A 24,730-nucleotide genomic window follows, 5' to 3' on the forward strand; every position below is an offset into this window, starting at 1 on the left:
AACTGGCATCTAAGCTTCAGCCTCTGTCCCATTGACGAAATGTTGCATCCTTCTGCCTGTTCTACAAGTATTTTAGTGGTGAATGCTCTGACGAACTGTAATCACTTGTGCCGCCACGACGTGAGCACCCTCGACAAACCCGACAGGCTGCTAAATCCCACCCTCACACTGTAGAGATCCCTAGATGTAAAAGATCTTTCTACGCCAATAGTTTCTTCCCCAGAACCGCTAGACTTTGGAATTCCATTCCAGGTCCCTGCTTCCCCAACAGTACTGACGTGCAGAAGTTCAAGTGTAACGTGAACCGACATCTTGCTGCCCAAATCCCTACATAGTACCCCAGTAGTTGTTGCCCCTGATAGTAGCCCCCTACACCAAAATGGCAATTTGCCTTGTTTGGGGGTGAAAATTTAATTTAAAAAAAAATAAATAAATAAAAAATTCAATAAATTTTGCCTTAAAAAGGCAGCCCTGAAAAGGACAAATTTCACGAATAGCAATTTGGTCTTCAAACGCCAACTAAGTCCAATATGAAGGATCAATTTACAGTAGAACTCCGGGATACGGCATTAAAAATTAGTAACAAAATACAGTGCAGTATATAATACACATGTATATAATCAAATAACATTATAAATAACACCGTAAGGCGGGGAAAATACCGTAACCAGGGGCTGGAAAAACATAGTATTCCACATCGTAATCTGAAAAAAAAAAAACGTATCCTGGGGTTGTACTGTATTAGAACATTTGGCGCTCCTACACCATCAGAGCGAAATTTCAGAAATCGTAAAACTGAATTTCACATGAAAACAATGGTATCTACGTATTCCTAATATTTTTAAGATGATTATATCCAAAAATTTCGAAAATCGATAAGATAATATTATCGTAGAAAATTATTTATTAAAGAAAATAGAAAATAGAATTTGAAGAAAACAATCGTATTTGCTTATGTAAGACAAAGGAGAGTCCAAAAGGGAGGTCATTTTCCGTTTCGATTTAAACAAGATGGCCGCAATTTTTCACCTGGTAATAAAATTAAAGTTTTTCTTTTTTTTTTTTTAATAATTCAGTAATATTCAGGTAATTTCGACTGCATGATTTGTAAGCTAACATTGTAATTTATTAGAATTGACAAAAAAAAAAATCAGTAGAAACCATTGTTTTTTTTTTTTTTATCTGAAAACTTTATTTATTGACCACAAAATTTCGTTCTGATAGTGTAGAAGCGCCGAACATTTTATTAGAAACTGAGCACCCGTTATAAATCTTTAAATATTGATTTTTTTTTTTTGTTTTGCATTTTTGGTCCCCCAACAAAAGGAGGGTGAACCTGTAAATTCACCCTTGTCTGTTTGTCCGTTCGTCTGTCCGCACTTTTCTCAATAACTACGCCTTGGAATTTAAAAAAGATTTTTTTCCTTAACACTAAACATGATATGAGTAAAAAAAAAAGGGGTGCCTTTCGGGTTTAAAAGGGCTAAAATTGACACTTTTGTGTTTATTAAAAAAAAAATTGATGCCTTGGATTTTTATAAAACTTTCTAAAAAGTTTTAACTAACTGATTTCTATATAATTTTGTTTGTCTATACTTCGCGATAACTCTTGTGTGTACCCCAGGGGCTCTTTTAGAGCTAATAAACACACTTCATTTTTGGGACTATTTTACCATATTTGTCCAAAAATATTTGTGTATGTCTATTTAGCAGTTTTGCATGGTGCTGAACTCAAATTTAAACATGTTAAGGCCTTGGGGATTTTGGGGGCTAAATGGGGGTGGGGGCAAATGATGGACTTAGTCATTTTCTTTTTTGCACGGTGCAGAACTCAAATTTACATATGTTAAGACCTAAAACTGCACCGTTTGTTCATTTTCGCCAGGATTTGATGTCCCCTGGGGATTTTTTGGGGCTAAATGGGGAATGGGCAGCAAATACTGAACTTAGTCATTTTTTTATGCCTCGTTCACTGTGCACCCACGAGGGACCGTTCATGCTTCACTTGTTGTTGTTATAATTTGCTAGGTTATGAATAATTATAATAATAATAATAATTAAAATTTGGTAAGTTATGGATAATAAACCTGTTGAAAAAAATTGAAAAAAGACGAAAAAAAAAAAAAAAAAAAATATATATATATAAGGTGTGTGTGACATAGATATTTAATAAAAAAAACAAAAATGATTAGTACATTTTTTTTTTTTTTTTTTAGAGAAAACTTGATATTAAAAAAAAAAAAAATCCATCCATTTTAGTGTAAAAAGCAGCAGAAATTGGATTGAAAATAAAATGTTTTTGTTTCCGGTTCTCATGAGGGAGGGGGGGGGGTGATTTTTCCCCACCCCCCAAGAAACTATAAAAACAAAACCCAAAAGAACTTTGATTCAATAGGAAACTAGAGGTCACTCTTTTTCATCAAAAATTATTTTCCTTTCTTGCATTTTCTATAACCTCGAAGTTCTCATGAATTCGTCATAGGATGGCGGCGGAGGCTCTGCACCCGTTTCGGTTGTTGCATTCTGGAAAATGTCTTCTTCAGCATCGTCGTTTCCTTCGACTGGATTCATCATGTCCGGCAACGGATCTGTTATAAAACATTCCTGGCTGATAACTACATCGTATGGAGGGGGTTCGTCACTGTACATCCGTAAACGACTGCCAAAAAAATAAAGAAAATCACAATTAATAAATTCTAAATGTAAGTTAATCGACGTTTGTTTCCATAAGGCTTTTTTTCTCATCTGCTTTGATAACACACAAAATATATGCCAAAATATACTTTAGTTCTTGGATTGAGTTATGTCTGAAAAGAAAAATTTGAGCATTTTCCAGCATAGCTAACAGAATAAAAAAAGCATAAAAATATATATATATATACAGCAAATAATTGCTATGTGTGTGCGTGTGTGCATATGTGCGCACGCGCGCGTGTGTGTGTGCATGAAACCCTATTTGGGTTTAACTAACCCTATTTGGGTTTAACTAACTTCCTATTTGGGTTTAACCCTATTTGGGTTTAACTAACCCTATTTGAGTTTAACTAACTTCCTCCGAAGGAGTACGAACTTCACAAGCAGTCTCCAGTCGCATGTATATCCCCATTAGGGGAGATGACAACGTTTGGTTTTTTGCAACTCTTGCACGGAGGTGTCAACATCCACCTACATACAGTGCCTGGAATTCCCAAATTGGTCACCCATTTTAGTAATGACCAGGCTCAACGTTGCTCAACTTCACTGATCAGACTGGATCTAGTGTGACAACGCGATTGTGCTACTAAATGCATGCTATAATGATATGTTACTAAATGCACGGTAAGTTACTCTTCTACCTACACGTGTTACAAGAAAAAGGTTCCCCTTTTCTTGTAAGAAAAATATTAGATAAGTGAAAATGAGATTAGGATAGACCGAGATTCGAACTTTGTAAGCAAGGTTCAGAAACGGAATTTAGCATTGTTAAGTATCACATAAAATAGTTTAGATATGTTGTTGTAAAAGGAATTTTAATTGTTCAATTCTTTTTATGAAAACTGAATTAAAATAAGGTCAGCTAGAGAAGAACGAACAATAGCAATTTAAAAACATATTGAAAAATAAGTTAGGTTGAAAAATAGGTTAGTGAGAATCTTTGTCTGCAGAAGTGGTTTGGAAACATGTGCCGAACCACGTATGTTTAGGCCACGTGAGTTCATCACGTTTTTTGAAACCACACGTCTGACGTCATAGCAAAAATGAATTCTCAATAATAGAAGCTAGGATGAGCTAGGGAGACAAAGATCGAAGGCAGTCGAGTCCGGATCGAAGTCAGCACAGTCAGCCGGAAAGAGCTGACATAATCAGAGGAGGGTCCCTTTAGAAGCGAAGGGAGAAAGTTTTAAACATGTAGAAACAACTTTGAATTCCTTGATGTCATCATCATTTCGACCGGTCAAATGGAATAAAAGAACATCATTATATTTTTGTAACTGCCGTCTTCGTGTCGCCTTTCCGCAAATTGTGTAATCATCTTATATGAACATTGTCTCCCTCATCGTTATCAATGAACTTTGTATAACCCATCCTAAGTAATGTCCCTCCTCCATCATAAGTAATGACTGTCCCCTCCTGTGTTAAAAGAACGGATCACCCCCTCTCTCTCCTCCCCTACGATATGTGTTATAAAAAGAAACATCACAGAACGGTATGTCTCTCTCTCTCTCTTCTCTCCCTCTCTCTTTTCTCTCTTCTCTCTCTCTCTCTCTTCTCTTCTCTCTCTTCTGAATGGTTTCATGCCTTATGCCATTGAGAAGGCATATATACCTTAAAATGGCCAAACCATGTTCCTGCTTCACAGATATCTTGTTGAAGGAAATTCAAAAATTTCTGAGCTTTGTCATTTTGATGTCACCGTTAATTGACAGAGTTCTAAGGTTCTGCTGGGGAACGGTTTATTATACGATGTGACACAAGTAGTAAGGCTTAGAAAACTGTCATGAGCATGCTTATATCAGAGTGCAAGAAAGTTCTGACACACAGAAGTAGAGAGTGTGAGCCACCTGACATACAGCCGAGGGGCGCCTTATATATAATGCGACACAATGGAGCGGGTAAATATCTCAACTGGACGATCTGTAAATAATTGAATATCGCATACAGCAGCAAGTTCTGGCAACATGTTTACCAGAAAGAACAGTTGGAAATAAGTCGTACACCATCCACTATGACTATACCATCCCTGCAGCTACATACCTAGAAAACGGAGCTAATAAACCCGACATAGTGATATGGGTTAAGGAGAAAGAAGCAACCTTTGCAGAAGTTTGTGTTCCAATGATGCCGATTTAAACAGAGCTGTGAGGGAAAAGATAATGAAATAAAGTCTTATGTATGACATGAAAAGAAACTGGAATCTTAGGAAGATCTGCACCATTCCGATAATTATAATAGCAACCAGACTCACGAAAAAGAATTTCAAAAATTCACTTAAAGTGACAGTTAGAATCTTAAAATCTCTTGGTTGGAATATATAAGATAGCAAGTGACTGTCTGGCATCCGGTAGGATGTCCTATACCCAACTACAAAAATGCTTGAAAGAATGCGTCTTCAACCGAGTCAGATGACACCCGTGTCGTTTATACTAGTGTTGGGACGATTAATCGGAATCAAAAAAATTAGATCTTTTTGGGGTATCAGAATCGGAAAAATTGTGGCCTATTTTCCGATGCCAAAACCGATTCCTTAAATTATCTTTTTTATTTTGGTTTAAAAAACATCTTCCACTGCTTATAGTAATAATAAAATAAATATTTATGGATTTAAACTTTCAGTAAGACTAAAATTTCTTGCACGCCCTCACAAATGTGTTTTTACGTTTGAGAAAATATAGGCACATTTAAGATGTGTTTTTATGCTAATCGGGACAAAAAAAAACACTTATAGTTAAATATTTAGAGATTTATAAAGAATCGGAATCAGTAATTGTATTGGGATCGGGAAAAAATATTGGAATCATCCCGTCACTAATTTATACATTTTTTTTTTTTTTTTTTTTTTTTTTAATTCATATACATATCAAACAAGGCAAATTAACAGAGATGCAAGAGGCTGTGAATTAAGAATTATATCTTCAGTGACACTATGTAGGGAGTTGAGCAGCGAGATGTCTGTTTATTTGATAACTAAATTTCTGCAGAAATTTCAACAAGATATCTGTAAAGCAGGAATATAACAGTCGAGAAAGTAGATTACAGGAAGAGAATTCCAAAGTCTAGAAGTTTGAGAAAAGAGACTTTCAGAGGAAAAGGCTCTCCGGCAATGGGGACCTCTATAATGAAGGAGTGAGATTTTGCTGCTTGTCAAGAGTGTTTACATGAAGAGTGCACCAGTGTTACATGTTCATTCCAGAAAAGTACTTGTAAAACAAGCACAGGGATGCAACACTGTGGTGATGGGACAGGAGTTGGAGCTTGGTTGACAGTGCAAGACCTATTAGATAGGAAACTGGGCAAATGGTGGCTTCGTAAATATGATACTGTTAGGTATGAGTATTTTTCTAGCACAGTAGACGGAGCCCACCTTTTTTTGCAGCCGCCTTGACTATGTCTTCTATGTAGTGTTCCAATCCATCTTAAGTTAAGAGTTTGAATTTTTACTTTTCCACTCTGCAATGATTGGATCAAACTAGAGTATACACGTCAGTACTAAAAGTATAAAAATCTTTGTGGTGCTATTTCTTTTAGCGATATCCGAGTTATAAAGGTTGTGAAGTGTCTACCCTCTTCATTTAGTCGAATTGGCTAATAGCCGTTCTGTGCGTCGGTGATAGTTTTGTTTCTTTTAAGGAATTTGTTCAGAGAGGCAGTTGTCTGGACAGTCCCAAAAAAATACACGTGATGGGTTTGTTTTAGAGAATTTTTGTTTTGCAGTTGGAAATCAAAACGTGCCTCTTCATGTGCCGTTCAATTTGGTGCTTCAATAATCGAAACATAATAACCACTGTGTGTGTGTGTGTGTGTGTGTGTGTGTGTGTGTGTGTGTGTGTGTGTGTGTATATATATATATTCAACCCTGCTGTTAGTGGTTCATGCTGTCATATCTAATATATAACAAAAAGTTACACCTTAAACGGCATTTAAGCTGACAAATCAAACTTCCCGTCTGTCTCACCAATTTGAATTTGTTATTATTGTACCATGTTATTGGCAATATTTGGTTTTTAGCCGGTAAAAACAGCTTGAAAAAACTGAATATAGTCCCTACTGCCGTCATCAGTTCACAATTTGGTTGACAATCTTAATTTTTGCAAGGGTATTTTCCCACGTACAGCAATTGCTGTTTCCTACTGGTTACCCATTTAGCACCTAGATAGCATTTAAGTTGACAATGAATATTTGTTTCTGAATTCAGTCATTAGTTTATGGATAATCTAATATATGAAATAGAGACTGCTGTGATATTTCTATCAGTTTGTGGGGTAGGTCAAGCGAAACAGCAGACCAGTTTTTTTTATTATTATTATTCTTCCCCAAATAAAAGATACAATTGAACAAGGATGATAAACACCATGAATAGAAAAGACATTTCTTTTTTGTAAATTTCACACACAAAAAAAAATAAATAAATAAAAAAAAACCCAAAGTATACAGAAATAAAAATAAAGAAAGGAAATCCTAGACATTTAGTGTTGTGTCACTATGTAAACAAAAAAAAAAGGGGGGGGGGTTACAAAAGGCATAAAAAAAAGGCCAAATGAAAGCACCTTTTTCCAAACCTACAAAGTGGGGTAGAGTGAAAGAAGAAACGTTACACTAATGAAAGTGGACTCTTTCAGATGTAAGTAATAGAAGGGTGGGAGAAAGAAGGAAAGGGGAGAAGGTGTCTGCATGTTCACCCTCTTATGAAGAGAAATGAAGGAGGGGTGGGATAAATTTCACATCTTTGCTAACCTATAATTTAAAAGGTTTAGTTCCGAGTTAGGAATATATAAGTGGCCTTGTCTGCGTGAGAAACGGTCTACTAAACTCCTGTTAATTTTTGGTCTACAGACTTGAAACTTGATATATAGGGGATTCAGATCCGTGAAACAAATTTGATTTGGTTTTTAGCCGGTAAAAACACCTAAGAGATAAAAATTGAAAAAGTGGAAATTAGAAAGCACAAATTGACTTAAAGTTCTCCTCTATGCATGCGTAAATATACATTTATTAAGTCTTTTTTCACTTTTGAAATTACTGCTATATATTGGGTACAATATAATAATCAAGAGAGAATTGGTTCTATAATAATAAATACGAAATCTGCATAAATTAAAATATCATATTAAAGCATATTTTATGATTGGGCAATACTTGAGAAACATCCGTCTTACGACAAAAATAAATGCTAGTTTTATTTTGGTGTCTTAAATTACCCCCTCCCCCCATTTTTGCTGATGAGGAGATTATGTTCCAAGACAAAACCTTTGTCAATTTTTTTTTTTTTTCAATTTTCACCCCAAACAAGGCACAGTGCCACTTTGAAGCAGGGGGCTACTATCAGGGACTTAATTAGCGGGGTCATTATGAAGGGAGATGAGTAGAAAGATGTTTGTTAACATTACACTTGAACTTATGCATATCATTGCAGTTGGGAAAGCAGAATCCCGGAAGGGAGTTCCAAAGACCCGCAGTTCTGGGGAAGAAACTATTGGAGTAAAAGGCTTTCTTGCACCTAGGGATCTCTACTGTAAAGGGATGAGACTTAGTAGCTTGTTGGGTTTGTCGGGGGTAGTTACGTCGGGGAGGTACAAGTGTTTGCAGTCCGCCAGAGCATTCACCATAAAAGTATTTGTAGAACAGGCAGAGGAATGCAACATCTCGTCGATGGGACAGAGGCTGAAGCCTAGATGACAGTTCAGGACCTATCAGGTTGGCGACTCTCTTTTGAACCCTGTCCAGGAGCGAGAGACAAGCAGCAGATGCACCAGCCCAGATGTGACAACAGTACTCCATACATGGGCGAATGGTTGCCTTATAGAGGTATAGGATACTGTTAGGCGTAAGTAGTTTTCTAGCACGGTAGAGGGAGCCACCCTTCCTTGCAGCAACCTTGGCAATGCTCTCAATGTATCTATTCCAGTTCATATTCCCTGTAAACGTTAGGCCGAGGAATTTAAAAGAAGTACTTTCAGGCAATGTGTTCTTGGCCATTGCTATTGGTGGTAGAGAAGGTTTCTTGTAGTTATTGAAGGAAACAAGCTTAGTCTTAGCAGCATTGAATGTGACCAACCATTTTTGTCCCCATTCCACTACGGATTGGAGGTCATCCTCTAGTGTTTCTGCCATTTCCTTGAATATGTGTTCATTTGTTTTCCCCTCATATCTGTTATAGAGAGTGGTGTCATCGGCAAATATACCCATCTCCGAAACAATTTTATCAGGGAGGTCATTTATGAATATCAGGAATAATAGAGGTCCAAGGATAGACCCCTGAGGTACTCCCGCATTTATGTCATATTGTTTGGATGTACGACCATCGAGGACAACTTTGATTTTTCTATTACTTAAGGATTTAATTACGTTATGAATTCTTCCAGTGATTCCATATGATCTAATTTTCCTTAGAAGACCATCGTGCCATACCCTGTCAAAAGCCTTAGATATATCAAGGGCCACCGCTCTACCCTCCCCTGTTTTATCCAATGAACGGTATATACGTTCAGAAACTACAGTTAAGATATCTGCTGTTGAACGGGCTTGCCTGAATCCATATTGTTTGTCAGTCAGGAGTTTAGCAGCTGTTAGGTGCTGGACTAGGGCTTGATTAACTAAGGACTCAAATATTTTGGCGAAAAGCGAGAGGAGGCTAATAGGGCGATAATTTAGTGGGTCAGTTCTTTCACCAGAATTCTTGAAGACTGGTACCACAGAGGCGGTTTTCCAGCAGTTGGGAAAATTATTATCAATTTTAATTAAAATGCACATTGTTTCCGAAACGATTGTAAACTCAAGTTGATTGGGTTTTTTTTTCTTTTGAAACTGATAATTCACAATTATTTTTTTTTTTGCTCAATATTAATATAGCTCTAGAATATACCTATTGAGCTTATATATCTACGGTACTATGCGCAATGTTCTTTTAAAAGTATTAATACATTAAAATAGACCCTGCTCTTTAAACTCTAGGTCTAATTTCCTCTATATGTAAAATAATGTATCAACATGAATGTCATCAAAAAAAATATTTTATGCATAGATTTTCTGTATTTACTGTAACAGTGTCCAATATGTAAGTAGAGTTAGGTAAGGTAGTAAGTTGTGAACATATTTATGGCAATTCAGCTATATAGAAGCTTTCACATTTCATCACCATGGAGAGTCTTCAGGCTATATATGCAATGTTGACTATTTCTTTTAACTGAATATCCTTTACATTGTGATACAGCTTATGATCCATTTGCGAAGACTTTCTGGTCATTCACAACTTATTTTTACTTCTTAGGAAATTCAGAATTGTGAAAACAATTTGCAAATTAATATTTAATAATTTGTAACATTCGAGCATAAAATTGTAAACCATGTAACTTTACAATCGTTTTTATTATTACCTTTTTGCATATATAATAAAATAGAAATGATTATTCCCATTTACAAAATGACAAAATGACAGTATAAGAAAAGAAACACTGGGGCCCCACAATCCAAAATGACCACGCTATCTGCCTGTATCTCATCCATGTTTTCCAGTAATAATCAGTCTGTTTAGTTATAAATTGCTGCAATTTCCTCACATCAATTCTCAAATACAACATGTTTAGGTGATAGCAATGTAACTTACCCACTAATTATTTTTTACTTCCACTCTTTCAGACATCACCAGAGCAAATATTTCAGTTCACGCTTATCACAATTCAACATAAATAATTTGTTTTGCTATTACATGATTTTATCTTTCACAAACAACTCATTTGGAATTTAATGAACATTTCCTTTTATATTCACTTCTAATTCTAATGACACTTTGATTGGCTGCTTAGACATATGTCATTTGCATTTATCCAACACCACAGAATGCTGGCCTTTGGGACAAGATCAAAGTGTAGTATCTGTTCCGGCAGATGCTGCACTTAAGATAGTTTGTACCAGTCAATGGAGGGGAAACCCTCTATACTGGGACAATTATTATTTTTGGTAACCAGAGTGACCCCTTTTAGGGGAGCTGGTTTTTACCTCACATTAAAAACGGCCTTGTGCCTAATTTGCTCAGTGGGGGAGCAAATAAATACCATCTGTTCCGGCAGATACTGCAAGCTATGACTGGCTATGACTAGCTATGACTAGCAAGGACCAGATGTGGGGGCAACCCCGCATGCCTGACCATTAACCAGCTCCCATTTCCCACCTCTCGGGAGCTGGTCCCCTTTTTCCCTTCCCCCTCCCTTCACTCCTCACATTAAAAATTGGCCTTGTGCCTAATTTGCTCGGTGGGGGAGCAAATAAATACCATCTGTTCCGACAGATACTGCAAGCTATGACTAGCAAAGACCAGATGTGAGGGCAACCCCACATGCCTGACCTTTAACCAGCTCCCATTTCCCACCTTTCGGGAGCTGGTCCCCTTTTTCCCTTCCCCCTCCCTTCACTCCTCACATTTTTTGTGTTTTAACATATTTTAAATTAATCAACTCTTGTTTCCCTATGGCTTTTTACGTATATGCTTTGATAGCACGTAAAAAAAAAAATCTAGGGTTAGACAAAATAAGCAAAATCTTGCAAATTTTACATTATTTTTGAACACCTATACAAATTGAAAAACAAAAAAGATTATCAAAACGTTGGTTTCATTTTTTTATTATTATATTTATATAAATCTTGGATATTGGCAGACGATCCTGGAAAGAGAAACATCTGATGGGTTGCGCACTGTCAGTAGTGTGTCGAAATTGGAATGGTGAAATTTGACAGCAGAGTGTCGAATTTGGAATGGTGAAACTTGACAGCAGTGTGTTGAATTTGGAATGGTGAATTTGACAGCAGTTTGTCGAATTTGGAATAGTGAAATTTGACAGCAGTGTGTCGAATTTGGAATGGTGAATTTGACAGTAGTGTGTCGAATTTGGAATGGTGAATTTGACAGCAGTGTGTCGAATTTGGAATGGTGAAACTTGACAGCAGTGTGTCGAATTTGGAATGGTGAATTTGACAGCAGTGTGTCGAAATTGGAATGGTGAAATTTGACACCAGTGTGTCGAATTTGGAATGGTGAAACTTGACAGCAGTGTGTCGAATTTGGAATGGTGAATTTGACAGCAGTGTGTCGAATTTGGAATGGTGAAATTTGACAGCAGTGTGTCGAATTTGGAATGGTGAAACTTGACAGCAGTGTGTCGAATTTGGAATGGTGAAACTTGACAGCAGTGTGTCGAATTTGGAATGGTGAAACTTGACAGCAATAAGTCGCATTTGGAATGGTGAAATTTGACAGCAGTGTGTCGAATTTGGAATGGTGAAATTTGTCAGCAATGTGTCGAATTTGGAATGGTGAATTTGACAGTAGTGTGTCGAATTTGGAATGGTGAACTTTGACAGCAATAAGTCGCATTTGGAATGGTGAAATTTGACAGTAGTGTGTCGAATTTGGAATGGTGAAATTTGACAGCAGTGTGTCGAATTTGGAATGGTGAAACTTGACAGCAGTGTGTCGAATTTGGAATGGTGAAACTTGACAGCAGTGTGTCGAAATTGGAATGGTGAAATTTGACAGCAGTGTGTCGAATTTGGAATGGTGAAACTTGACAGCAGTGTGTCGAATTTGGAATGGTGAATTTGACAGCAGTGTGTCGAATTTGGAATGGTGAAATTTGACAGCAGTGTGTCGAATTTGGAATGGTGAAATTTGACAGCAGTGTGTCGAATTTGGAATGGTGAAACTTGACAGCAGTGTGTCGAATTTGGAATGGTGAAACTTGACAGCAATAAGTCGCATTTGGAATGGTGAAATTTGACAGCAGTGTGTCGAATTTGGAATGGTGAAACTTGACAGCAGTGTGTCGAATTTGGAATGGTGAATTTGACAGCAGTGTGTCGAATTTGGAATGGTGAATTTGACAGCAGTGTGTCGAATTTGGAATGGTGAATTTGACAGCAGTGTGTCGAATTTGGAATGGTGAATTTGACAGCAGTGTGTCGAATTTGGAATGGTGAAATTTGACAGCAGTGTGTCGAATTTGGAATGGTGAAACTTGACAGCAGTGTGTCGAATTTGGAATGGTGAAACTTGACAGCAATAAGTCGCATTTGGAATGGTGAAATTTGACACCAGTGTGTCGAATTTGGAATGGTGAAACTTGACAGCAGTGTGTCGAATTTGGAATGGTGAATTTGACAGCAGTGTGTCGAATTTGGAATGGTGAAATTTGACAGCAGTGTGTCGAATTTGGAATGGTGAAACTTGACAGCAGTGTGTCGAATTTGGAATGGTGAAACTTGACAGCAATAAGTCGCATTTGGAATGGTGAAACTTGACAGCAGTGTGTCGAATTTGGAATGGTGAAACTTGACAGCAATAAGTCGAATTTTGAATGGTGAAACTTGACAGCAATGTGTCGAATTTGGAATGGTGAATTTGACAGTAGTGTGTCGAATTTGGAATGGTGAACTTTGACAGCAATAAGTCGCATTTGGAATGGTGAAATTTGACAGTAGTGTGTCGAATTTGGAATGGTGAAATTTGACAGCAGTGTGTCGAATTTGGAATGGTGAAATTCGACAGCAGTTTGTCGAATTTGGAATGGTGAAATTTGACAGTAGTGTGTCGAATTTGGAATGGTGAAATTTGACAGCAGTGTGTCGAATTTGGAATGGTGAATTTGACAGCAGTGTGTCGAAATTTGAATGGTGAAATTTGACAGCAGTGTGTCGAATTTGGAATGGTGAAACTTGACAGCAGTGTGTCGAATTTGGAATGGTGAAACTTGACAGCAGTGTGTCGAATTTTGAATGGTGAAACTTGACAGCAGTTTGTCGAATTTGGAATGGTGAAATTTGACAGTAGTGTGTCGAATTTGGAATGGTGAAATTTGACAGCAGTGTGTCGAATTTGGAATGGTGAAATTTGACAGTAGTGTGTCGAATTTGGAATGGTGAAAATTGACAGCAGTGTGTCGAATTTGGAATGGTGAAACTTGACAGCAGTGTGTCGAATTTGGAATGGTGAAACTTGACAGCAGTGTGTCGAATTTTGAATGGTGAAACTTGACAGCAGTTTGTCGAATTTGGAATGGTGAAATTTGACAGTAGTGTGTCGAATTTGGAATGGTGAAATTTGACAGCAGTGTGTCGAATTTGGAATGGTGAAACTTGACAGCAGTGTGTCGAATTTGGAATGGTGAAACTTGACAGCAGTTTGTCGAATTTGGAATGGTGAAATTTGACAGTAGTGTGTCGAATTTGGAATGGTGAAATTTGACAGCAGTGTGTCGAATTTGGAATGGTGAATTTGACAGCAGTGTGTCGAATTTGGAATGGTGAAACTTGACAGCAGTGTGTCGAATTTGGAATGGTGAAACTTGACAGCAGTGTGTCGAATTTGGAATGGTGAATTTGACAGTAGTGTGTCGAAATTGGAATGGTGAAACTTGACAGCAGTTTGTCGAATTTGGAATGGTGAAACTTGACAGCAGTGTGTCGAATTTGGAATGGTGAAACTTGACAGCAGTGTGTCGAATTTGGAATGGTGAAACTTGACAGCAGTGTGTCGAATTTGGAATGGTGAAACTTGACAGCAGTGTGTCGAATTTGGAATGGTGAAACTTGACAGCAGTGTGTCAAATTTGGAATGGTGAAACTTGACAGCAGTGTGTCGAATTTGGAATGGTGAATTTGACAGCAGTGTGTCGAAATTGGAATGGTGAATTTGGCAGCAATGTGTCGAATTTTTAATGGTGAAATTTGACAGCAGTGTGCCGAATTTGGAATGGTGAATTTGACAGCAATGTGTCGAATTTGGAATGGTGGAACTTGACAGCAGTGTGCCGAATTTGGAATGGTGAAACTTGACAGCAGTGTGTCGAATTTGGAATGGTGAATTTGGCAGCAATGTGTCGAATTTGGAATTAAAAGCCTTTTCAGGAAGTCTAGTGTTATCTCGTAAATTGTTAATTAAAAGTACAGAATAGTTAACAATTGATTATTTAACCACGTTTGTATTCCAAATCTAAAATCACAAAAAAACAAAACGGTATTCATTTTCTTATTGAACAGTGCAAGATTTTGTTGGTTTGAACTGCGATTTGATTGCGGAGTCATAAATGTGTTTCCAACATTTTCTTGTGCAAATTTAGTGCGTGACTAGAACTATGTTTTACCTGCTAAAGAAGGATGGCCGCGTATTGCATGGACTTCCAGGCTCACTACAGGAAAGTGATGAAAACAAGGATGTTTTAAATTTTGGTCTTGCATAAATTTGGACAAGCCAGAAGAATCCCTGACTGAAAGCCTACAGTAAAATATTCGGTTCCTGAGATTAAACTTCATTTCTATTATAGCTTCCAGCAAAGTTAAAGTTTTCTAAATTTATTAATTTATTAAATAGTTAGGTGAAAGTATGGAATAGTTAACCAAGCCCCACTCCTCAAGCAAACTTCACAAGTATCCAAATAAAATTAATTCGTGTCACCACAGTTTAAATACATCCAAATTCATTTCGAAGAAATTCAGTTTACGAAGCGTGCTACTTTTTAGAAAGGATTTTCAAATTAAATTCAAATTTTACGGCATCTTTTGTTTATCAAATTGTTAGGTGAAAGTACAGAATAGTTAACAATCTCTCCATGTTACAATCGGCTTTCTAAAATAATAACATTATTATTTCAGCATGGTCAGTAAGCCACCGAAGATTATTTAGAAAGCTATTCTTAACATGGAGATGTTGGGACCGCTTTGTTAACTATTCTGTCCTTCCGTTAAATAAATTAATAAATACATTAATAAATAAATAAATAAATAAATAGAACAAACTTGGCAAGGCACAAGAATTACAGACCCAAAACAGAAAGTCTTTAATATCAGGAACTGAATCTGATCGGACATAATATAATTGGAGACTATTCTGGTTTGCCTAAAATTTTGTTAAATAAAATTTTTGTTAATACTTAATTATCATGTCGAAAATAGTAATACATTAAAAACTTACGAAAATTCATTGAGTAGAACAAACAACTGCTATTAGTAAAAAAAAAAAAAAAAAATGTCTACCGCTATAGTCTAAAACAATACATGAGGCATTAAAGCAATGAAAAAGAGAAATCTGCCCCCTGTACTCGCAATTTTCAAGGTGTTCACGTATAGGGAAGTCCAATTTCCTCCCCATTTTGCGTACAAATTACTTTTAACTATAAATAATTCTCTACTCGATGAATTTTCGTAATTTTAAGTAAGTGCTGTTGTTTTGCTTAAAAGTACATATTTTAAAAACGCTGCTTAAAAAAAAGACACCAAATCGTGATAGCTGCAGCACAAGCACAGTCCGATTAACAAAAAACAATAGTACAAAAAAAAAAAAAAGAAAGAAAGAGAGGGTTACCAGCAAGAATGTTCGGTCCTACTGTGAGGGTTGTCTGTTGGAATATTAAATGATTAACTATTTGTAAAAATAAATGCACAATGTGGTACAAGTGGGAATAGAAGCCCCCCCCCCTCACTCAACAACAATCGCTGACCCCAATGCTGTTTCCATGGTATCAGGGAACTGACCTCCTTCTACTAATACCCTCATCCACGTGACTATCACTAGATTTATAGAATTCGTCATCGGCTTCAGCAATATATATATATATATATATATATATATATATATAAGAGAGAAAGAAAATTAAAACTGTAAGTTGAACTTTACAATCAAAATTTATTGTTCGACTAATTACTCCAAAAAATAATTTACAAAGTCCTTATTCTGCGGAGTTTCAAAGAATGCTATTCTTATTATTCGTCTCTGAAACAAAAAAAAAATACAACTGAAAACAGACGGAACAAAAACAATGTCAGAAGACATAAAGAAATCAGCAAATTATATTTATAGTACTGCTAGAATTTGCTAGTTAAGGCATTAAGTGAAACCGCAATTTATTATAGTTATAAATATATTGAAAAAATGTTGGATATGTAAAAAAACTAATATAAAAACAAACCACACATAATAAATAATAATATTGAATAAAATTCCTCTCAAGTTGATCCAAAATGCAAAATAGTTCTTCAGATAGAATGTATTCCAATATATATATATATATATATATATATATATATATATATATATTCAATTTGTCTTTACATAAGCAGTAATTTGTTGCTACACAGTCATGAGCATGTTTCGGTCTTCTAGTGTTTAGTAACTAGAGACCTCTTCAGGAAACAATGCTTATTTAGGAAAGCGGAATTCTCAATGACAACCGAAAATCAACTTCCAGCAAAAGAAGGCTTTATTTTTCCTTTTTTTTAAACGGGTCATGGGGGTGACTGTTTAGCTGTGCGGAGAACAGGGTTGATTGGGTGCGAATTTGTTAGTTTATTTATTTTCCTATTTGTTTATTCACTTATTTACCATGTCTTTATTCATTCATTTCATGTTGGTGTCAGGTGATAGGGTTTGTAAGGCGAGGAATTGGGTTGTAAAGCACGAGCTATGTAGATGTTATCTTAAACAAGTATGAGGTTGGCTTGTCTGTTGCCCACCAGCCAGTCTGAAACTTCACGAGTGAGCTGTCTTAGATTCTTTTTATTATTTGTTTTAATTTAATATTCCTATTTGTCCCTGTTAAGATTAGGATTTACCCGGATCTGTTGATCATTCCTTCGGCTTCTAGTGAACGATGGAGGGAAGGGAAGGGGGAGAGAGGCGTAAGAAAGAAAGGAAAGAAAAGAAAAAGGTTAGGGGGGAGATGGAATGGGGAAGAAGAAAAGAGGGTGAAGAAGGAAGAGAGAAGAAAAGGGAGAAGGGGAAAGAGGGGTGGCATCATTTGTTCAATAGTGGTAGATTTCCTTGGTTACCCTGCTTTTGAAAAATAGCAACATCAAATTATATATATATATATAATTTCCATTACGCCATATTGAATTTTTTTCCAAAAATTCAATATGGCATAATGGAAAAATATAAAGGTATCTGCAGCTTCTCTTCCAATTTTCGGACTTTTACCATGTCAAATCACATTTCAATTCCTTTTGACGGATTGACCCTTGCTATTTTTTCTGATGAATTAAGGACATAATAGATTCACTGATTGATATAATAATTAAGTGATTGATTTTGCGCTACGAGACAGATACTGTCAAGAATTGTATAAGTCAACTTAATTAAAGGAATAAATTATAAGATGGTCAACATCATGAATTTTGGAATATAACTTTTTGTCATTTATTCTCTATCTCTCTCTCTCTCTCTCTCTCTCTCTATTTATATATATATATATATACATATATATATATATACATATATATATATACATATATATATATATATATATATATACATATATATATATACATATATATATATATATACATATACATATATATATACATATATATATATATACATATATATATACATATATATATATACATATATATATATATACATATATATATATATATATACATATATATATACATATATATATATACATATATATATATACATATATACATATATATATACATATATACATATATATATACATATATACATATATATATACATATATATATACATATATACATATATACATATATATATATACATATATATATACATATAAACATATATATATATATATACATATATATATATATATACATATATATATATACATATATATATATATATACATATATATATATATATATACATATATATATATACATATACATATATATACATATATATATATATATATACATATACATATATATATATATATATATATATATATATATATATATATATATATATATATATATAATTTGAGTTATTACCTACAGACACTAGTGTTTCATCCTTTCAGGAATCATCAGTGCAGAGAGTTACGATTACAGCTGGTCGGGAGATTTGAGCCTGGCCACAAAGCCATCTCTGACTCCATTAGCAAGGAACAAACCACACAGCCAACATTAACCGTGAGAAATACAGTTGAAATTAACATTTCTATAATTGTGTCTAAACGGCAAGTGTGATCTCATCATCATCTGCACACGTGAGCTTAATTTGATTTTAATTTCAACTTGAAGTGCTCAACAATAAGAATCAAGTTCTTAAAGGGGCTGATATATCTACATATATATATGTGTGTGTGTGTAAGAGTTGTGTTTGAAGGCTATATCAATGCGGTTTGTAAGAAACACCATGGACACGAGTTAATATATAAAAGAATGAATTTTTAATAATTTTTAATTATATTAGGTTTATTTACCAACATAATGTGTCGTATGAGATGGTAGGTGTTGAGGTCCCGAATTTTCGAGAGTAGTATCTCTTCTTTAGGGGAGTAAAGAAGAAGAAAAAAGAAGTATATGTGGCTGTCCGGCAAGATTTTTGTCTGTTTTATTTTTATTTATTTATTTATTTCTGGAAGTCAGTGTCGCAGTCTGGCTGTCAAAACAGTTTTCAGGATATGAGTTGTGATGGATATGAAGTATTGTTAGAAATTATTACGGCTTTTTTTTAATGTATATAAGGGATTCATTTTGTGCGTGTTACGCTTAAAGTGTGTACTTAGGAGTGTTAATGACCACTGTATTTGTGTGGAGTTAATATTCGTCTTGGATAATGAGAATGGGCTAAGGAAGGTAACTCTACATGTGCTTAGATTGGTTCCCTTGCTTAAGTGTATACGTCAATATGTGTACGCATACACACATACGTATATGTATGTGCGTAAGCGTACATACATATATACATATATATGTGTGTACATACATATGTACACACGGATATATATACATATATTTTATTTAAATAATTGAATTTATTTTATTACATTTTATTTGTTTGCTTATTTATTTATTTTTATATTAATTTCTTTTTTTTTATGTGTATATATATATACGCACATATATAATTTCCTCTATAGGGTGGGACGATAAAATATTCACCCTAAGGAAAACAACACTACAGATTTATTTTAAAACTTTTATTGAAATAATGAATTCAGGTAACTTGATTATGTAGTAGACCTGATATCTATTCAATGTAGCCGCATTCGGCCTCAATCATCACCTTGATATAGGTCCAGAACTAGAAGCATGCCTTTTCCACAAGTGTCAGTGGATGCTTGGTGAATACTTGGTGGATAGCGGCGATTAGGCTGGCTTTGGTTTTATGGGAGCTCATGTTGGTGATGTTTTTGAAATATGACCAAACGAAGTAGTTCAGCAAGTTAAAGTTGGGGGAGGAGGGGAGGCCAGTTAGGGAAGAGTACAAAGTCGTAGCACTCCTTCTGAAGCTAAGCCCGGGTCTCTTTGGATTTGTTGGCTGGCGCCGAGTCCTGCTGCCACAATCAGGGTCTGCCAGCAACAACCTGATTGCACTAGGGAATCACTACACTCTTCAGCACATCCAGGTATACTTTGGTGTTGATTTTCATGCGTACTTCGAAGATGTGAAGTGGCATGATGTGGCACTCAATTAAAACTACACCAAAGACCATAACCGAGGCCGGAAACTTTGTTTTCATCACCCTGTTATTATTCCTGACAACCCAGAGATGCATTTTGAGGGTGCTGGCAATGGTCCTGTTGTCATAACTTGGATCGATAAAGAGCATGAGTTGTACAGCGGCATGTCCCTCAAGCATTGAACCATTTAGATTTGCATTTTGAGGGTGCTGGCAATGGTCTTGTTGTCATAATTTGGATCGGTAGAAAGCATGAGTTGTACAGCGGTACATCTCCGATCTCGCTCGTTGAACATTGTGTCACTTTCAAACATGATAGAAGGCTCCTATCGCTCTCGGGATTTGTGCACAACTAGCCAACTAGTAGATGGTCTACAACAAAAAAAAAAAAAAGAAAACCGGTTTTCATCAAACGGGAATGGAATCATGTCGTCTTTTCTAGGGAGACAATTTTATCATTCCAGCCTGTATGATAAATAAATAAAATCGCTATTTACATAAGATTGAATTAAAAAGAAACGCTGTGTGAATTATGAGTATCGATTGTTGAAATATTCTTGCAACAGAAAAATGGTGTAGAAAGGAATGAGAAAAGAAATAACTCACGGAGAGAAAATCACGTGGTAGTAGACTTCGTGGCTAAGTGGGGGATGCCCTTTTCTCTACCCTGCAACCTCTCTCCCACAGAAGAGACGTTGCGAGCCTATTCCTTGTTTTATCGTTATTTCCATGGCAGGTGCTCGTCTGAACTCCAATCTCTGGTCCCCCCTCGCCAATCTTTCACGAAAAACACCCATCTAGCTGAATCCACTGTGAAAAATTTCCCCCACTCTATATCTGTGCCTAAATCAAAACGCGGATTCCATGAACAAAGCTTCTTTCTTAGAACTGCACGCCTGTGGAACTCTGTTCCGTCTGCCTGCTTCCCTCCGGACTACAACTTGGATGTGTTCAAGTCCAATGTTAACAAATTCCTAATGAACCGCCCCCTTAATTAAACACTTCATCAAATCTCCACACTAACGTAATGTACTTGCAATAACCCTTATCCCTGAGTGGCTTCCGGGCCTTGATAAGTGGTGATCACTGTGTAAAAAAAAAATCATGAATATTAAATATAATTGTCCCAAGCAAAAAGAGAAGGTTTGGATTGTAAATAATTCCACGTAAAGAATGATAGTATTAATCCAACCAGGATCAACAGTGGCCCTGCCATTGTCAAGACGAAAACTTGTTTAAGCCTTTTGATTCCTTGGAGAACATAGGGGCACAACAATGCTTCTCCAACAGACTCGGTTCTGGCTGGTCCTCTTCAGTTTGGCCCATGTCATTTCGGCAGCCCTGGTCTCACCCTCCGGTCATCGTCAGAAGGATCGTCGGCACACTGGTTTCCCAGAGGCTTTTATCTACTCGTGTCATGAACTCTATTAGAGAGGACCCTTCCCAGACCAAGAAGTCCACTAATGATGTTGTAGCGGTCTCTGTAACTTTCTTTCTTTTACAGAATTGGGTTGTTGGCCTAATTCCAATCTCCAACCTGGATGATCAGTGAGTCTGATCTGTACCTTTCAACTTGTCTGGCTTGGATAACCCTACTCGGAGACGAATCTCCCGCCAGCATAGCTATCTGGGTCCTAGAGACACGCAAGCCCCCTAACCATGCCGAGGTTGCTCTCGCTAGATGAACGTAATTGTCTCAAGCAAAAATTGGCAGCATTGATCCAATACGAGAAGGTTTGAATTGTAAATAATTTCACGTAAAGAATGATAGTATTAATCCAACCAGGATCAGCAGTGGCCCTGCTATTGTCAATCAAGATGAAAACTTATGACTGAAAAATTCGAAGCGATTCAATTAATTTCATAAAGCGACTCTAGTACTTTGTTGATTCATTCTTATCATTCCTGGCTATAAATATGTTTCTAATTCAAAACGGTTTCACATTTAGAAAGACTGTATCTCATTGAAATTAAATTAAAAAAAAAAATGGCCAAATACAATTTTTAAGGCCAAACTGATAAAAAAAAAAAAAATAAATAAAAAAAAAAGGCCAAATTTCGTGGCAATCTGGTAACCTTTGACAAGAATGTGACTCCCTTAGGTTGACAGATTGGCCTTTTTAAAGCTAAATTTTACCAATTTGACTTTATTTGAAGCAGGTTGGCCTTCAAAAATTTTCAAAGTTAAATATATGGTGTAAGGAAGGAGCAAGTAGAATATTATATAGATTATTTTTATATCTACAAACACTAGTATTTCATACTTACGCAATCATCAGTGTAGGAAGTGATAATTACTGCTGGTTGGAAGATTTAAACCCAGTCACAAAGTTATCCATATATACACCAACTGAATGTTTCTCCAAGGCGAATTTAAACCTGGACATGCAACCTCCTCTAGTGGAAAAATATTGCATCCTCCTCTTGCGGAAAAATAAAGAATTGCAGTATTTATCCACTCAGGGTCAGCGGAGATCCTCTTCTCGTATCAAAATGGAAATCTATGACTGAAAATTTCAAAGTATATTTTATAAAGCAATTCTGGCACCTGATTGTTTTTTATTATCACCCCCCCCCTCTCCCCCCCCCCGATTACAAATATGATCGACAAAATTTTTGTGATCATACTTGTAAAGTGTTGAGACATTATGTTGAACAAAGATGGCGGCAGTAAATCAAATCGGCGAAGAATCAAATGCAGTTTTGATTTTGAATGTTGAGTAATTCCTAGTAACAAAGATGGCGGTGAAGAATCAGTGCAGTTCGTCTATTGAGTCGTTTCGAGACAGAGGCCAACGGCGAACTGAGCGTAATCCAAAAGTCGACATTTTTTTATAGTAACGTTTAAGTTTCTGATTGGTTGGTTGTTATAACTGCGGTTATAAAAGCGATCATCGAAATCATCGAGGTCTCCTAGCGGCTTCGGCTGCAGGGAGACAGGGTAGTACAAGTCAAGGATTCGTCACTTGACACTCAGCCCAACAGGTGAGGGGCCGGGAACCGGCCCAGCACCTGTTGGACTGAGGTACGCCGCCTGGGTAATACCTAGGAGGGCCACTCTCCCAGGCCTTGCCACCGGGCTTTCTGGTGGGGCAAGTTTGTTGCTTGCTGCCTGAGGCGCTCCGACCGGGGAATGCAGACGGGGTTACTCAGGCAATTTTTAAAATTGCAGGAGTGCCCTTTCTTTAGGGGAGCCTGCGGGGTTCCCACTTTCCGGCCTTGTGCCACATAGTGCTGATGTGGGCAGCATTTAAATATATACCCTCATTGTGGTCAAAAACTTTTTAACCTAATACAACCATGCAAAAATATTGCACCAGTATCTATAGGGTCCACTCTTAAGCTACATAACTGATCATTATAAATAAAGCTGCTAGGCATAAGAGTTGTAATGTGAACTATATTTAATTTACATTAGTTTCATGCAAAGGGGGGAAAGAGGGGATTAATGCCTGTCATAAAAATTCAGATAATTCCAACTTCCAGATAAAGAATAAATCTAGTCAGTATCAGCAGTGATTCTCTTCTTGTGTGAAGACAAAAAACTATGGCTAAAATTTTTTTTTCAATTCGGTATATTTTATGCAGTGGTTCTAGTATTTGATTGCTTTGTTCTTATCAACACTGGCTATAAATATAATCGTCAAATGTTTGAGGTCATCCTCAGCAAAATCGCAAAAAACATTGCAACAATGTGGTAACGGGACTAATTCCAAAGGATTTGCACAATAAAAACATTCAATTTACCTGCTATAAACTGGAGGGAGTGGACTGTATGGTGTACTGCAAGAAAAAATAAAAGAAAAAAAAAAATTAAATATGAACATTAATAATATTTGAAAAAAAAAAAAAGAAAAAAAAAATTAAATATGAACACTAATAATATTTGAAAATTAAAAAAAAATAAAATATGAACACTAATAATATTTGAAAAAAAAAAAAAGAAAAAAAAATTAAATATGAACACTAATAATATTTGAAAAGAAAAAAAAAATTAAATATGAACACTAATAATATTTGAAAAAAAAAAAAAAGAAAAAAAAAAAATTAAATATGAACACTAATAATATTTGAAAAAAAAAAGAAAAAAAAATTAAATATGAACACTAATAATATTTGAAAAAAAAAAGAAAAAAAAATTAAATATGAACACTAATAACATTTGAAAAAAAAAAGAAAAAAAAATTAAATATGAACACTAATAATATTTGAAAAAAAATAAAAATAAAAAAAAAATTAAATATGAACACTAATAATATTTGAAAAAAAATAAAAATAAAAAAAAAATTAAATATGAACACTAATAATATTTGAAAAAAAAAAAAAAGAAAAAAAAATTAAATATGAACACTAATAATATTTGAAAAAAAAAGAAAAAAAATTAAATATGAACACTAATAATATTTGAAAAAAAAAAGAAAAAAAAATTAAATATGAACACTAATAATATTTGAAAAAAAAAGAAAAAAAAAATTAAATATGAACACTAATAATATTTGAAAAAAAAAGAAAAAAAAATTAAATATGAACACTAATAATATTTGAAAAAAAAAGAAAAAAATTAAATATGAACACTAATAATATTTGAAAAAAAAAGA

At 35.4% G+C, this 24,730-nt stretch overlaps 1 protein-coding gene across 6 annotated transcripts in view; it reads right to left on the minus strand.

Moving 5' to 3' along the window:
- Positions 1–2,143: 2,143 nt before the first annotated feature.
- LOC145265597 (uncharacterized) overlaps positions 2,144–24,730 on the minus strand; it is a 70,064-nt gene continuing 47,477 nt past the window's right edge. For 2 of the 6 annotated variants that reach the window (XM_080121603.1, XM_080121604.1), the window contains 3 exons: positions 23,880–23,915; positions 14,829–14,873; positions 2,144–2,659 (listed from right to left, as the gene is read on the minus strand). In XM_080121603.1, coding sequence (XP_079977729.1) covers positions 2,449–2,659; positions 14,829–14,873; positions 23,880–23,915 — 292 coding nt within the window. In that variant the 3' untranslated portion in view covers positions 2,144–2,448. The remainder of the gene's footprint in view (positions 2,660–14,828; positions 14,874–23,879; positions 23,916–24,730) is intronic. The other 4 variants (XM_080121607.1, XM_080121605.1, XM_080121606.1 and 1 more) reach the window with 3 other exon arrangements.

Source organism: Euprymna scolopes, chromosome 40, assembly GCF_053919585.1.
Source record: "Euprymna scolopes isolate OS-2025 chromosome 40, ASM5391958v1, whole genome shotgun sequence".
Taxonomy (NCBI): Eukaryota; Metazoa; Mollusca; class Cephalopoda; order Sepiida; family Sepiolidae; genus Euprymna; species Euprymna scolopes.